At 35.4% G+C, this 15436-nt stretch overlaps 4 protein-coding genes across 6 annotated transcripts; 3 read left to right on the plus strand and 1 right to left on the minus strand.

Annotated features, from left to right (window-relative positions):
- Positions 1–244: 244 nt before the first annotated feature.
- Positions 245–2733, minus strand: LOC147287447 (IQ domain-containing protein IQM1-like). Its single transcript, XM_086239047.1, has 8 exons — positions 2321–2733; positions 2110–2224; positions 1790–1855; positions 1383–1471; positions 1199–1286; positions 755–988; positions 537–638; positions 245–435 (listed from the first exon to the last, which is right to left on the minus strand). Exons 1-8 carry the CDS (start codon positions 2731–2733, stop codon positions 292–294), a joined length of 1251 nt encoding a protein of 416 aa, XP_086095173.1. The 3' UTR covers positions 245–291.
- Positions 2734–5372: 2639 nt separating this feature from the next.
- LOC147287448 (uncharacterized) lies at positions 5373–6346 on the plus strand. Its single transcript, XM_086241929.1, has 2 exons — positions 5373–5524; positions 5883–6346. The coding sequence occupies exons 1-2, from the start codon at positions 5479–5481 to the stop codon at positions 6095–6097; spliced, it is 261 nt and encodes an 86-aa protein (XP_086098055.1). The 5' UTR covers positions 5373–5478; the 3' UTR covers positions 6098–6346.
- A 2790-nt stretch (positions 6347–9136) lies between these two features.
- Positions 9137–10268, plus strand: LOC147287449 (EPIDERMAL PATTERNING FACTOR-like protein). 2 transcript variants are annotated; one of them, XM_086242427.1, is made up of 3 exons: positions 9137–9245; positions 9882–9928; positions 10000–10268. In XM_086242427.1, the coding sequence occupies exons 1-3, from the start codon at positions 9137–9139 to the stop codon at positions 10231–10233; spliced, it is 390 nt and encodes a 129-aa protein (XP_086098553.1). In that variant the 3' UTR covers positions 10234–10268. The 2 variants fall into 2 exon arrangements, with proteins under 2 accessions (XP_086098553.1, XP_086098554.1); XM_086242428.1 differs by having other exon boundaries at positions 9137–9242; positions 9885–9928.
- Positions 10269–10933: 665 nt separating this feature from the next.
- Positions 10934–13360, plus strand: LOC147287450 (coatomer subunit zeta-2-like). 2 transcript variants are annotated; one of them, XM_086240245.1, is made up of 6 exons: positions 10934–11039; positions 11981–12140; positions 12274–12421; positions 12505–12582; positions 12863–12947; positions 13142–13360. In XM_086240245.1, exons 1-6 carry the CDS (start codon positions 11016–11018, stop codon positions 13199–13201), a joined length of 555 nt encoding a protein of 184 aa, XP_086096371.1. In that variant the 5' UTR covers positions 10934–11015; the 3' UTR covers positions 13202–13360. The 2 variants fall into 2 exon arrangements, with proteins under 2 accessions (XP_086096371.1, XP_086096372.1); XM_086240246.1 differs by having other exon boundaries at positions 12277–12421.
- The last annotated feature ends 2076 nt before the right edge of the window (positions 13361–15436 follow it).

The raw sequence follows: 15436 nt of genomic DNA on the forward strand, positions 1-15436 counted from the left end.
AGTTCTACAAATAAGGGTTGGCGCCAACAGAGCTTAAACAATGTTTAACAAACGAATAACTAAGTATATTGAAGTGAATAATAATGTACAAGAGAAAGCCTATTTGTAGGCTTTAAGCTTAGGGAAGAGCTCTACTACAAGCAGTTGTTAGAGATAGTACGAGTGCAGTAGTAAGAATCTAGACCTAACTTGTGTTCTAAGTTAATTATATTTAAAAGTGAAATTAATATGTGACATGCATATACATGTGAGATAAAAATTAAAGTTGGACCTAACCTATTTCTAGGTTAATTATACATGTAAAATATGTGAATATACACTAGCAACATCAATGTTAGCAGCTGGGATATCTTCAAGAGTGCTTCTTATAGAATCTGACTTCTCCTCTTTCTTGGTAGCATATGAAGGTGGAACATCATCATCTATGGGATATTTCTGCAGAGAACAATTAGGAACATATAGATAGGCTTAATCAGAATCAGATGAAATTAATGCTCCATAAGCACCAAGTTTATGAAGGCTTAAGAATAATTTACTTTAACATCTGTCAAGTCCACCTGATGCTCCTCTAAGAAGCCAATGAATTCCATAAAATTCTCTTCTGTCGGGCAATAATGACCACTGTAGGGCCACACAGCCTGTACAGTTTGAACATAAAATTGAAATTCATATTCAAAATTATGGGAGGAAGTTAATGAAATTTTGTATTTTGTGTGTGTGTGTGTGTGTAAGAAAATGCAACACATGACATCACCTCAAGAACCCCATTAGAAGCAGCCAATCTGCCAGCTGCAATGGTGGCACCTCCAGCTAGAAAAGTAGAGTGCTGGAAAAGGCCTTTCTTCTTTTCCCCAACATACATATTCCTTGATGTGCTGAGCACAAAGATCCATTTGGAACCCTCAGGAGTAGTATTCACAAGCTTCCCACTTTGTCTGTACACAAGCTTCCCACTCTCCACAATCACTTCATAAGCTTCCCTCTCTTTCTGTAACAGCAAATACATACAGATTAACCAAACATCATTAACCACACATCCAATGATCCAACCCCTACATATTCATACTAAAATATATCTAATCCTGATTAAAAAAAAACTTAAATATAGGTGAAAATTCCATAGATACCTTATAAATTGATCATTGTATATATATTTTTTCAGTATCTGGGAAAAGTAATAAAGTATATTGATACTTACTGGTCCAAGGTATTTGATGCATTGATGCTGCAGATCAATTCTTGGGCACTTCTCAAGATTTACTTCCTTACCATCTCCAACATCCAACCTTCATTTTGGATGGAGAATCAAAAGATTACAAAATTAAAAAAGCTGAAATATTAATTTCTAAAAGCAGGAAAATTGGCTTCTCTAGGAATTCTACCAGTAGAAGAAAGGTTGAGAGCTCCCACTACTAAACCAGACATCATAATAAAAGTGCAGATTGTGTCCATAACGATGGCGTGGATCAATCTAAACGGCACAAGAAGAAGGTAAGCTTGATTTATCCATATATGATATCTCCCACTCATTGAGATACAAAGAAATTAGTCTATACATGCTAATGCTAGTCATGTGGTTTGGTAGGTTCTGAGATTCCCAAATGTTTGTATTGACATGTCAATGCAAATCCATGCCAGATAGAGTAGTTTATATTATCAACCTGACTCAAAATTCATTTGACACTAGAGTTAACCCTGTTTTTTTTTTTTTTTTGCCCACTTAGAGTTAACCCTGTTAATAATGAGTTAAAAGTACAAAGTAAGAATATTCTAATTAGTTTGAGCTTACAGCCTCAAGCCAATGCCTTCGAGCTAGTTTCTGAGCCTTCTCATCCTTGCACAAACCCTTCCCAACCTACATCAATCAAGCATATTCTACTTTTTATCACCACTCCATGTGTACAAAATAGCAGTTCTTACATGATTTTATAAATTTTGAATTAGTTAGTTATCCATTTTGGTCTTGGTCAAAATACAAAGCAATGAAGCACATAGACTTTCTGCCTTAAAAAGTCTGAATTGGGTCCAAATGTTGAAATGAATGATATTTTATTATCTTCAATATATTGCAAAGCAAGTAACTTTAACTGCATTGCATAGAAAAATCACCTTGGCAGCTCTAGTCCTGGCTCTTGCCCATCTTGAAACTGCAGTTTCTGATTTAACAGAGTCAAAGAATGACACAGAGCTCCGCCTAAGAGAAGCAAAGTCTAATGCCTTCCGCCTACAACAATTAGAAGAAGAAAATAAGCATGACTGTACTATTCGAAGTAGTAATTTGACTATGTGCAGCAGAGTAGGAAATGATAATCCAACAAACCATAGCTCCTCAACAACGACACAATCTGCAAGGTTTCGTCTAGTCCGGTAACTCTTGTAGACTTTCTGTAGCTTGATTGCAGCTGCTTCAAGCTCACTTGGGGACCGCAGAGAAAACCAATCTTCTGGCTTGGCCAAAGATATTGTTGGATTGAACTTCTCAATGAAATTATCAGTGTTTCCCTCTGTATTCTTGAATGAAACATTCGTCCTGAGCTTTAGCTCTCCTACTTTGCTTTTCTTGCTGCTTATGGATTGTTCGATAATGATTTCATCTATCCCTTCAGATTTATTGGTGTTGCTAAATTCAGTTTTCTCAAAGCTAACTGTTCTAGATGTTGCCTTTCTCTTGGACTCAAATTTGATGGATGTCAGTATGACCATTTCTATAATTTCTGTTAAACGAAAAACCATGTGCCTCAGAAAACAGATATCCAGAGTTTCTCAAATCATGCAAAATGGTATTCTGAGTTTGGATCATAAGAAAATTTGAATTCAAGTTTATGAATTTCCAGAAAGAAAAACTTAGTTTCTTGAAGATACTAACTCACACTAAATATTAAAGATAAGAAAACCTTGGTGGCACTCTACTCTCTCAAAGAGAGACATGCATGCTTATTACCAGATTGAGAATGCTATTCTTATATATGAATGGTTTTGAACCTAAACTAGATAACCCATCATCTTCACTTGGACCATGATCAAATATTCATGACACATTTAAACTTGGGTAATAACTTGAAGCATATCAAGAAGTTATCAAAATTAGTATCTTAACCAAACACCAGAACAACCACAAAGGGAGCCAACTTTTCTGAAAACCATTTACAGACACAAACAATTAGATATATTTGGATATGAAGGTTGCTCACCTGAATCTGAATGCAAGTGTCTCCCTCTCTAAAGCAATATCTTGGTTTAGTTGTAAGTAAAATCAGACCACTACCCTCCTTTAAATACTGCGCAATCCTCTGAAGGGCAATGAAAATGAAGTTTGAAATTGTGTCCCATCACACGGGGTTGCTTGAATGGCGAAAGAAAATTGGCGTGAGTGAACAACACTATGAAGGGTTTGAATTTGAAGTATTCAAAGGTTGTATTTATAAATAGAGTGTTCAGACTTCAGACACTTAGCAATTAGTATTTCAGTAAGGCATTTACCATGTGCATTCACTTTCTTTAGAAAGAAATGTTATGAAAATGTTATGTGTGCTCTTTGTGCGTGTGTGTGTGTGTGTGTGTGTGTGTGAGAGAGAGAGAGAGAGAGAGAGAGAGAGAGAGAGAGAGAGAGAGAGAGAGAGAGAGAGAGAGAGGCAATCAGTCAAACATGTGCTATGAAATTTTCCAAGAAGCAGAGAAAGAGTACTGAGAGGATTTTGTTAAGGCAAAGTCCAAGAAAACAACAAGAAACGATAAAGAAAGCGAGTGTTTGTCTGCGACATACAAAAATATTCAAAGGTGGCGAAATCTATATCCCACTAGTCAAAAGTGAATCTATCAAAATTCAAGAATTAAAAATGCATTTGTCATATGTATATGTTACATCTTTATGGTGGGATTTTCCGTACAAAGGACCAAAAACACAAAGAAATGCAACCATGCTTATGAACAAGGTTATTCCTTCACATCAAATTGCTTTGTAGGCAGGCAAAGCAGCTTAAACACAGAAACATCGTACTACTGAAAAACCTAGGCATAGCCATATATGTCTTCATTATAACTTATTTAACAAACATGTCTTCACCATATATGTTTCCTTGGACCCTAACAACATCAGGTTCAGTAAATTTCTATGTCGCTGAAAGGTAATTCATTAAGATTATAAAAGATGGACTTGACAACGTTTCCCACACGTTTTGCAACTGCCCTCTTGCAGGTTGCTTCCCTATAACAAACATGGCAATGATATCGCAATTATCCATTTGTTGACTAGTCTTTGGTTGTCTTGGTCATAGCTAAAGTGACATGACTAGAGATAGATTATATTACGTTGGGCAAAAAAAAAAAAAAGAGATAATTAAGTTTTAAAATTTATAAGAAAATCATTTTGAATTCATAATAAAGTCCTTTAATTTATTTTTAATTCATAATAAAGTCCTATTAATTTATAAGAAAATTCTTAATTCATAATAAAGTCCTCTCTCGATTTGAAGGGTATTTCCCCTTCTAGGATGTAGAGTGAGGTTTGTAGAGACTGCATGTTAGGTTTTAACTCCAGAATTTTGGGTAGAGCCCAAAATTCCGGAGTTAAAACCTAATATAAAGCCGTTAAAAAAGAAAAATAAAAGGACTTGATTAAAAACTCTAAATCACTATCGGTCTTAGTAAAAGAAAGATTCATAAAATAGACTGGAGTCTAATCCTCCTTAAATTATATTATGAAAGATAGAAATCTACGTGTGGTTCGCATGAATTCTAATACGAAGCGTGTTACCATATACACGAATAGGATCTAAAAGATGTTATGTGCCCTTTTTTTTTTTTTTGGTCACTGATGTTACGTGCCCTTTGAGTGAGGGTAAAATTGACAATTTATGCCCAAAGCTTACATATGTCTTGTGGGTCTTTCTCACCCAATTTTGTTTCTTTTTGAAGGTTTTTAAAAATGAGACAAATATTGTTAATGTCAAACCGCTTCCAAGTTCCAACACTTTGGGCATGAAGCCATGAACTGTTTATTTTTCCTTTACGTAATCTTTTGGACAAAAATTTGAATGAAATTTTAAAAAATTGATCCATATTTTTACAAATTTGATGGCTTAATTAACCAAATTTTTAATTTGGGACAATTTGATGGCTATGAAGCCAAAAAAAAGTGTGTTATTGTTTCATCGTAAACTGTGTTGAATGAGGATGCGATGATATTTAGGAAGCATATCTTGGGCCTTCAGTCTCATTGGACTCTGTAAGGCATTACTGGCCCCACACTGATCCAGTTCAAACTTCAAAGCCTCGTGGAGCTCCAAACCCAACCACAAATTAGTTCACATTAGAATGCGCTGGTACAAGTTCTTTGTGCAGCAGCAAATCACAACCGCCAAAAATCATGACACGGCCGTACTTGTGGGTCCCAAAATATTAACGGTCAGGATGCGCTGGAACAGAGAAACCAAACTGTCTTAGCTATCAAGACCAACAAAATTTCTCAGAGAAACTCCGATGGCGGAACCAAAACCAGAGCCCAAAAACACTCTCTCAGTCTCAGGTACTTTTAAGTCCTACAGCTTAGTTTCATTTCTTTGTATTTACAGAAACCCCAATATTTATCCTGTGCACTTTTAATTTGTTGTATTTATATATTTTTTTTTATATTTTGCTTTCTGGGTTTCTTTTGCTTGATATTGTGAAGATCTTCCATTGATCTTCTGAAGAAAAAATTTAATCTTGGTGATGGGTTTAATTAAAAAATGATATTTTTATGGTGTAGGGAGTATTCTATTTAGTAAAGACCATGTACAAAATTACAAATGATATTTCTATTAGTTAAGTATGGCTTTTTTTCTTTTTTGGTGATTAAAGGATAGCCTTTAAATTATATCGATTTATTTTTACGTTTATGGCAGAGAAATCACCGGGACATCACAGTGAGGAATTACCAAAACATGACCATGAAACGCATGGAAAGAGTGATGACATAGATGAGAACACCCCAGCAGAAGAAGTCAAAGGCCCAAATGTGTTTGAACGGGTGAAGGAAGAAGTCGAAGCCATTGTTGAAGCCATTCTTCCTAAGAAAAAATCTGATAGTCATGATTCTCATGACTCATCTTCTAAGTGAGAGGTTGGTTGAGCCTCAGTTGTAAGCATGCTTCACAAATATAGCTCTCAGTAGGAGTAAATGGGAGAAGCCAATATTGTACTGTCAATGTTTGTGTAATTTCTTTGATTTGTATCATTGTATGTTTGTTTCAGTCTAACTATTCACATGTGATGGAGCATGATTGTTGTTTGGAGGGACCCTTTTAAGGAAAATGTTGTATGATACCGCAAAAATAATTATCATCATATCATGTTACTTGTTCTTTGATTATAATGTTTACTGACATTTAAATTTTGATTTTATTTCTTGAGGCTAGTCATAAACACCCCCAAATGTAGAACCTTAATAGTAACATGACCATTCTAGTTCCATCCAGTGTGCTTTAGGTTGCAGTGGCTAGATGTTATATTGTTAGATGCTGATACCCATTTTGGCATTTCTTGTATGTTGGAGAAGGAGAAGGGTGTTGTGGGCTTGTGTGGCAGCCTTGTTTTGCTTTCTCATACATGAGTTGATTTCACTACTCTGATCTTGAATATAACTGCTTCATGCAGTTTCCTGTTCAATATAGTTGAGATTAACTTACTCAACAATTACAGAATTACTTGAACCAAATCAGATTCAAACTTGATGGACTCATGAATGATAATGTTGAAAGGTTAAAACATTGAGTGGTCTTGGTTTTACACAGGAAACCACAGGTGGGTTGCCCTGGTTTATACAGGGTTTCTGGATGCATAAACCGTCAGGTGTCATGTCAGGTGTGGTGAACTATCAATTGTGGGTTGATCAGGGTTTGCTTTACTTTAGGATTTTTAATATACAAAGAATCATTATGTTTGATAAATTTAACAGTTGATGTATACTCATTTTTCTCGTAAATTTCTAATAAACTTTTTATCATTTATGATATCTGGATAAATCATATATTACAGTGTTTATTTTTAATACATTTTTACAAATATGATCCACTACATAAGATCTATTGAGCAGTAAATTTTGAACTGTAATCTCGTTATCAACATTTAAACTAACAGACCAAATTGTACTTAAATATTCTCTCCTATGAAATCTTTATCTGAAATTTGTTCATATACTTCACCAGGGAAGTTTTGGCTCCTGTCTAGAGACTTGGGAGTTGGGATAGTCTAAGCCTTGTGTATAGAAGCATTCTATACCCCTATTGGAGGAGACATTAAGAATTATATAGATTTGGACTTGGTTTTTGTATTGGTTCTTGTTAAACTTTGATTTTTCTTTTGAAGATAGAATCACCACATTGAGTTTTGCCTGAGCAAAGTGGTGTTCAATGGGGAGGTTTGGAATGACCATATATCATATGATATGAGTCATATGACCTTTCTTCATACTAAAAAATAAATGCATGACCTGTAGTTTTAGTGGGGGGTTTATCAGGGTGTGCTCCAGCTGGTGTAAGCTCTTTTGAAAGTACAATAAATGAGCCGATACCTTCTTCCACCCCTCTGTACTCTGTAGTTTCAGGTGGAAGAGAATCAAGAAATATAGCCTTACTGGGTAAACTCAGCACATTGAATACTCCAACAAGTCTCATACAAGGCATACAACTAACAAGGGGAAATTTCTAGGCAACATTGTACATGATATGTATATATATGTATGCATGTATGGGTGCTTTCGAAGTTGGTCTGAGCTGTGCCTACCAGTCTTCCTTTTTATGTCCATCACAGATGTTCGGCTAATATCTGTTTATGACGTCCCTAACCTGACTAAATTATCCCATTTTAGGCAAAATATTTGCAACAAATCCACACCCAAATTAAGTTATTACGGCTCAGCAGTGCCTACTACTTCCTAAAGAAACCAACTAGAGAGGGAGAGACTGCACTGAATGGTGCAATCAAGCTTGCTTATCAGACTTGCTTTCACAGCACAAACCTCAAGAAATTAATAATTTACTAAACAAGTTTAGTTCTATTAAATAGCTTATCCACTGCACATTGTTACATTGCATGCATTCGAAAAAAGGAGAGAGTTTTTTTTTTGGCCAGGAAAAAAAAAAAGGGGGAGAGTTAAAGAGTAAAAAGCTAAACAAAACAAAAGATAATCTTGATTAGTGTGTGGTGGCAGAATATACTGCTAATTGATGTGATCATCTGGAGGTGCCTTGAAGGAAACCAAAGCCACCCAAAATATTAAATGTCCAATCTGGTGAAGGTCCAGATGGAGGGTCCAGAATGGATGGGGGTATACTAACCTGTATGTTTCCCACCTACCAACCTGTAAAAAAGCCTGTAAAAAAGTTGACCCAAGTACCTAATTTTTAATCCATTTAACTAACTCATTAAATTTTTCTGAGGTGCTGAAAGTCTCAGACATTGGTTGCTTTCTAGTTTCTTCCACCTTTATACAATGGCTTCTGCCACTGACACTGGAGCCTGGATTACATTTTGGGATTTTCCTTTTTAAATGAGTGGACATATTAGAGAAAAAAGAGGGTGGAAAAATAGCTCTGTAAGCTAGGGAGCTAAAAAGGTCTACCAAATTTTCAGACCCAAGACGGGGAGCTGTTATTTTGAGCTTAGGGACCAGCTCATTTACTAGAACTCTGGTGGACTGATTTGAGAGAGAGAGAGAGAGAGAGAGAGATTGTGTAAAAGAGTAAGAAATCAAAGATCAGAGGTGGAGAGGCAGAGAAAACAGATTACTCATAGGAAGATACAACAGAGCATCAGCATCTTCCTTAGCCAAAAGGGTCTTGAAGTGAGTTGTCAAATGAGCTGGAAACTTGTTTGTGTTATTCACTTATTTGACAAGAAAGCCCACAATCACTTGCTTGTGATGCAAACTCTATCCACCAGTGCAATATAGACTAGAGAGAACCAAGAAATTTAGAGGTTCTAACTAGCTTTTTTGGGAATAGGATTTTTCACCTTCTTATATATCTCAGCAATCATGCATGACATCCTGTGCTGTGAGTGATTCAATCTCTCTCTCTCTCTCTCTCTCTATTTCTCTATGTCCCTCTTCCCATCTAATAGTCATCATTACCACCATAATCATTTTAGCTTTGAAGCAATGAAAGGAAGTTATTGTCTTGTAATAGCTCTGCAAATTCTGTGTTGGGTTTCTGTAACAAGCAGGCCGTTTCCTCCAAATGATGGTCTTGGTGGTCATCAAGCAGGTTACTTACTTGCCTTCCCTTTAGAAATTAAGATGCCCTTTTCAATCATGAGCATAAAAGTGAGCTTTTAAGCCTTTTTTATAGCAATGATCAACCTAGTTGGTTTAGGACTGATACTTTTTGTTTGTTTCCTCTATAGAATGATTTCTCTTGCATCTTGTTTAGGTAGAAAGCTTCATTTTGAATTTTCTTGACATGCATTTGGCATATGCATATTTTTGTTTTGACATTCCCCTCATATATAATATATATATATGCATTTCCTATACTAGTAGACCAACTTTATGCAGTTTAGAGAACACATTTTTAATAATACCTTATACTAATCACCATCATTTTTTCTCTCTTTCCCCTTCTTTTGGAGGGATTGAAAAGAAATACGAACTGTTTTGGCATCAGGGTCCTAAGAAACTGGACTACTGGAATCAGCTTTTCACAGCCATTCTCAGTGAAAGTTCCTTTTTGGCATTTCATTACATACAAACACCTTTTCTTCTTCTTATCTCGGTTACTCTGTATTGATCAAACACCCTTTTCCTTAAAAACCATTTTTCTTCCTAATTTAGCCTTTTTGCTTTTTCTCTCATACATTCTGGGTAATCTCCCGAGTTTCTCTGCTAACTTGCATTAATGCTTGAACAGACCCAAGCCAGAGCCCAGAGTCTTTACAAGTTACCTTAGAAGAGGTATCTTTCTCTCCCTCTGTGTGTGTGTGTATTCTCTTATTGCAATGTTATTGAATTTGTTGTCTTTTAAGGGTTCAAAAAGCTGGAATGGAGAGGCAAAGATGAATGAAATAGCAAACTACAGAGGGGCTAGCAAATTAGGGTCAAGCCCTCCCAGCTGTGAGCACAAGTGCTATGGATGCACTCCATGTGAAGCCATTCAAGTTCCCACCACCAAAAAGCACACCCCTTTAGGGGTTCAATATGCAAATTATGAGCCTGAGGGTTGGAAATGCAAGTGTGGCCCGACATTTTTCAGCCCATGAAAAATCCCATAGGCATTCTAACATACTTTGGCTCCTGTTTCTCTCTGAGCTTTATGTATGCAATTGATCATTCCCATTGTACAAAATTCAAATTTCCAATTAACTTCTTAACTAAATTATATATGTTTGAATTTTTATTTTGTTTGTTTTAACAGCATTTATAATGACTTGTACCATCATTTTCAATTGGGCAACTATACCATGCATCCTTTACAAGACTTTCCTAATGGGTTGGTGCCTGCCTTTTGTAGGCAAATTTTTATGGTACTAGAAAGTCCTTGAAACTAATTTGGGGTGATTGTTATTTACCCAAACAAAGTCCTTAAACTTGAAACTTGATCCACACATTAGTGTGAAATAGAAATAGTTGTAATGCTTCAATGAGGTCATGAATACAACTTAAAATCAGTAACACAATCAACTTCCTTATACAGATAATTTGTAGGTGATTGTACTTATTCAGTGTTAAACTTTGCCTCATTAAAATGATATGCAACTGTGTTACGGCTGAAACCACATTTCCTATTTTCTCACTTCCACTTCCTTGCACCTCAGATTCACATTTATTCATAAAAAATAAAAATAAAAAACAAAAAGACAAGCAAAAGTAGATGTGTTTGCTAAACGACATGACGTTTGGCCTCCTAAAGTAAATCAAAATGACGAAATTACCCATCTTCCTCCCTCGCTCTGAAGAAAAAGTAGTAACCACCAAACATTGTACACAAACTCTGTTAACTGTAATAAGCGAAAGCTCTCTCTGTTTTTCACATTACGTCAAAATGGGCAGCCTCTTCGGCTATCGTGTAAGTCTCTCTCTCTCTCTCTCTCTCTCTCTCTCTCTCTCTCTCTCTCTCTCTCTCTCTCTCCCTGAAATCTGGGCTTTCTCTGATTCCAATTTTCGATAAGAACCATTTCTGGGTCTCAGAGTAATTGTGATACAAGATCCGTAAAATTCTGAGAAAATGTCTGGAATGAGATGAAATTAAATCTAATTTTCTCTGTGCTTGTCGGTTTGTTTGGAACAATTAATTGGGAACTGTTTTGTATTGATTTGGAGATTACATCCGAATGGAGCATTGGGTGAGATCTTTTTCTTTTCCATTTTCTCAGGAACCAAACAGTTTGTGAGCATATACGCGTTCTATTTGTTTCTCGATATCACATCAAATTTGGACTCTTTTTTTCTCCGTGTGTTTCCCATTTTTAGATCCTTATGTATATTATACAAAATGGTGTGTGGACAAGCTTGATACTTGAGACATGAGCTCAACAAAGGTTTCTTATTTATAGAATGTGAAAATTTTGGTGATTTGTGGTTTTAGCTGACTTAGAATGAACTGGGCACCAGGTAGGAAATACTTTGAAATTGGGTTTGTGAATAATGTGGTTAATTAAGGATAAAATGATGTTGTTATAGATTATGGTGGTACTTGAATGGCAAGAATCACCTGAGGATCTGTTAGCACTTTGGTTAGACCCTATAGAGTTTTGGAATAAAATGAAAAGTTGCACTTTTATGCATGAATTTGAACTGCATAACAAATAGGGTATGGATCCCAATTTGCAAGTTGTTCTCAGCTAAGGATATTCATCTTGATGAATAGAAGCTTGATGTGATGTGAAGAGAACTTATGATGGATACTACATTGATCCATAAGGATAATGCCCAAAGAATTGGAGTAATCTTTACACCAGAAGTATATAGATGTAGTATTCTATTAATACACTTTTTTATTTTGTCTAGGATTCATGCCCATCTGTAAAGAACATTCTTCTTCTGGACTCTGAAGGGAAGCGTGTGGCCGTCAAGTATTACTCAGATGATTGGCCAACAAACAGTGCAAAGTTAGCTTTTGAAAAATCTGTGTTCACCAAGACTCTGAAGACAAATGCTCGCATAGAAGGTATGCAGCATAAATGTAACTGAAATAAATATAGAGCCTGTCCGGTGGATAATTTTCATCAATGTGCTACACAAAAGTCATGTTATATCACCAGAGTTTCTGTGCTCATACTTTTCTATTTTATCATCTGCAGCAGAGATAATGATGTTTGAGAGCAACATTGTTATATATAAGTTCCTGCAGGACCTTCACTTCTTTGTGACTGGAGGTGACGATGAAAATGAACTCATTTTATCCACAGTACTTCAGGGGTTCTTTGATGCAGTTGCCCTTCTCTTGAGGTATTTGCCTTCATTTCTTTTCCTTTCTGATGATTATCTTTTTTCAGACCTTTGATATATATTCTTGCATCTCCTTCTCGTAGGAACAATGTCGACAAAAGAGAAGCACTAGAGAATCTGGATCTCATACTCTTATGTTTTGATGAGATTGTTGATGGGGGGTATGGAATATGCTTCCTAAATTCTCACGCTCTATGTCTATGCAGCTATTAATATTTTCCATGGTAGATGGAGAGAGAGAGAGAGAGAGAGAGAGAGAGAGTGTGTGTGTGTGTGTGTTTGGGGGGATGGGGGAAACAAAGGGGGTAAACTTCATCATAACACAATGAACCATCAATTATCCTTGTCTATAAACTATAAGTTCCACTCCACCATATGCTTCCCCCCCCCTAGTCAAATAAGTGTTTGATTATATATTTATGTAGTTAATTTATATGGCAGGATGATACTCGAAACAGATCCAACCGTTATTGCAGGAAAGGTGGCAACTCACAGCATGGATGCTGATGCACCCTTGTCTGAGCAGGTAATGCAAATTCTTTATTTGTTGGCCCTTAGGTCAAACCAAATAGTTTAACTTTCACGAATGCCATTATTTGAATAAGAAGAAGAGTTGTTGATAGCTTGCTGTCTAATACCATTGGCCACCTGCTACAATAATTTCATACTGGTGTTCTTTAGTATTAATCTAATCCATCGACTTCTTTTCTAATATTGCAGACCATAACACAAGCGTGGGCTACAGCAAGGGAACATCTAACCAGAACCCTCCTCAAATGATTTGTGTGCGCACAGAGAGAATCAGTTGGCATTTTTCTTTTTTTCTCATGATGAATTTTTTTTTAATATGTTGGCAAGGTCTTGTTTCCTTCTTTTCATATTGTAGAACGCCATGGGCTTGTTATGGCTCTATATATCATATTCTCTTTTTGGGCTTCATTATTGGTTGGGTGATTGGATCTTATGGTTTTTCACTTTTTATATATAGCATGGATGCATATATAATTCTTTATTTATTCTGATGAGTTTCTAATGATTTTTTTTTTTTTTTTTTTGGTGTTAGTTCATTAGAATCAAAATTGCTTTTTTTTTTTTTTTTTTTTTTATAACAATTTAACACCAATTAATTTTGTTTTGACTTCCTAGTAATTACTTCAAACCAACCCACTGTGACACACAGTATGTGAGGCTTTTTTCTTTTTTTGGGCCATTAACAGTATGTGAGACTTTAACTTCAAGATGAGGTCAAAATTGCTTTCATTAGAACTTACAATGCTTGTGAGATTGTAATGTTAATCCTTCAGTAACTACAGTTAAACTAAGCCTAGAAGTTGATGTACTTCACTTGTGGATCCATATGTACTATTCCTCTCGAAGGTCAACATAGAGGGGTCAAGAGTCAGCATAATGTACGTCCCTGATTGGTCCCAGCAGCTTACACGCTGGCGCGTTGCTTTGTGTGTAAATGTGTGTTTGAAATTTTTTGAGCAAAACATAATGCAGTTGGTACTTGGTAGGTAGAATTCCAAAAATAAAATCATTCTGCCAGACTAGCAAGAAAGAAAAAACAAAATTGTTGTTTCTTGACTTTTCTCTGTTTTAGTCGTCCCAAAAATGAAAAATAGATTGTTTTTCTTTTCAGCATTCATTTTTTAAGTAACAAATGTAAGACAACTGTATTTAAGTAACACTTGTATTTTGCCAATTACAATTTGGCTCAGTGGATGTTATTGATCAAGTCTTTTTTCGTCAGAGGAGGTCTTGAGTTCAAATCTCATATACAATAATTAATACCGAATGTCATCACCTATAAATTTTTTAAAACATGACTAACTATTTTGTTTAGTGGTCTTTCTCTCCTCAATATTAGAGAAAAACATGTTTATTAAGTTTATAATTTTATTTGCAAAGGCTAACTGATATTTCATATGACAAATATAATATAGGAAAGATTGTGATGATTTTGTTTATTTTGTTTCCAATGCATCGATACAATACTTGTAGTTTGAGCAGAGAAGCCGCCCGTCCACATTGACTCAAAGTCTCAAACCCTGAAATTTCCACAACGTGTACATGCAAATGCAAGTTGGTGAGAGATCCAAAACCAACGACTATTCTTAATCAAGCCACTGATAATTAAGGCATGGAAAACGAATTTACCAAGAAAGTCATCAAATGGACAAATAAATAGGAACAAAAACTTGTAATCAAGCCACTGATAATTAAGGCATGGAAAACGAATTTGCCAAGAAAGTCATTAAATGGACAAATAAATAGGAACAAAAACTTGGGTACCGAGGATGACTAGTCTTTTTGGTTCTTGTCCTAATTGAAATGATAAAATCCCATAAACAAAATATATGAATAAGTCATAAGTTTGATATATTCGTTGTTTCTAAATCATGTAAATATTCTCCATCTTAATTACTATGCTATTTATAGTTTTATTAAATTAATAATTTAACAATATAACATATTAGATTGTTGATCAACGTGAAAACATTCGTGATTTGAAATCATCGGCTCACTTTGTAAGACTCTTAAAAAATAATGGTTTCTAGATAAACATATTTTAATGAAGATATTGTTGCTGGTAGAACTTTAATTCAAAACAAACCACTTGCATTTTATAGTCACTACAATATCGATGTTGATGAATTGTGATGATGATGTGGAGCCCATGGAACGATATTATATGCTACAGCATAATGTTATCAAATTTCTGTAGCTTACTGTAGGCCATGCCTTTGTGAACATATCTGAATAATTTCAGTGTCAGCATCTTAATTAGTTAGAAGAGTGTTGGATTAATCAAATAATATTCATTTCTTAGCTAATTAATTAATTCTGAGGTACTCATCAAACTAATCAAAATCGTTCACACCTTCAAGAGTTCAAGGTTCAAGTTTTGAATGTTTGACAAGTCATTGTCCCCCAAACGAGACAAGTATAAAGGTTAAAAAGAAGAAGACTTATTTATATCATTGGCCCTTGTAAGATACAAATTTTTTTACT

Source organism: Dryas octopetala, chromosome 4 (assembly GCF_963921425.1).
Source record: "Dryas octopetala chromosome 4, drDryOcto1.1, whole genome shotgun sequence".
NCBI lineage: Eukaryota > Viridiplantae > Streptophyta > Magnoliopsida > Rosales > Rosaceae > Dryas > Dryas octopetala.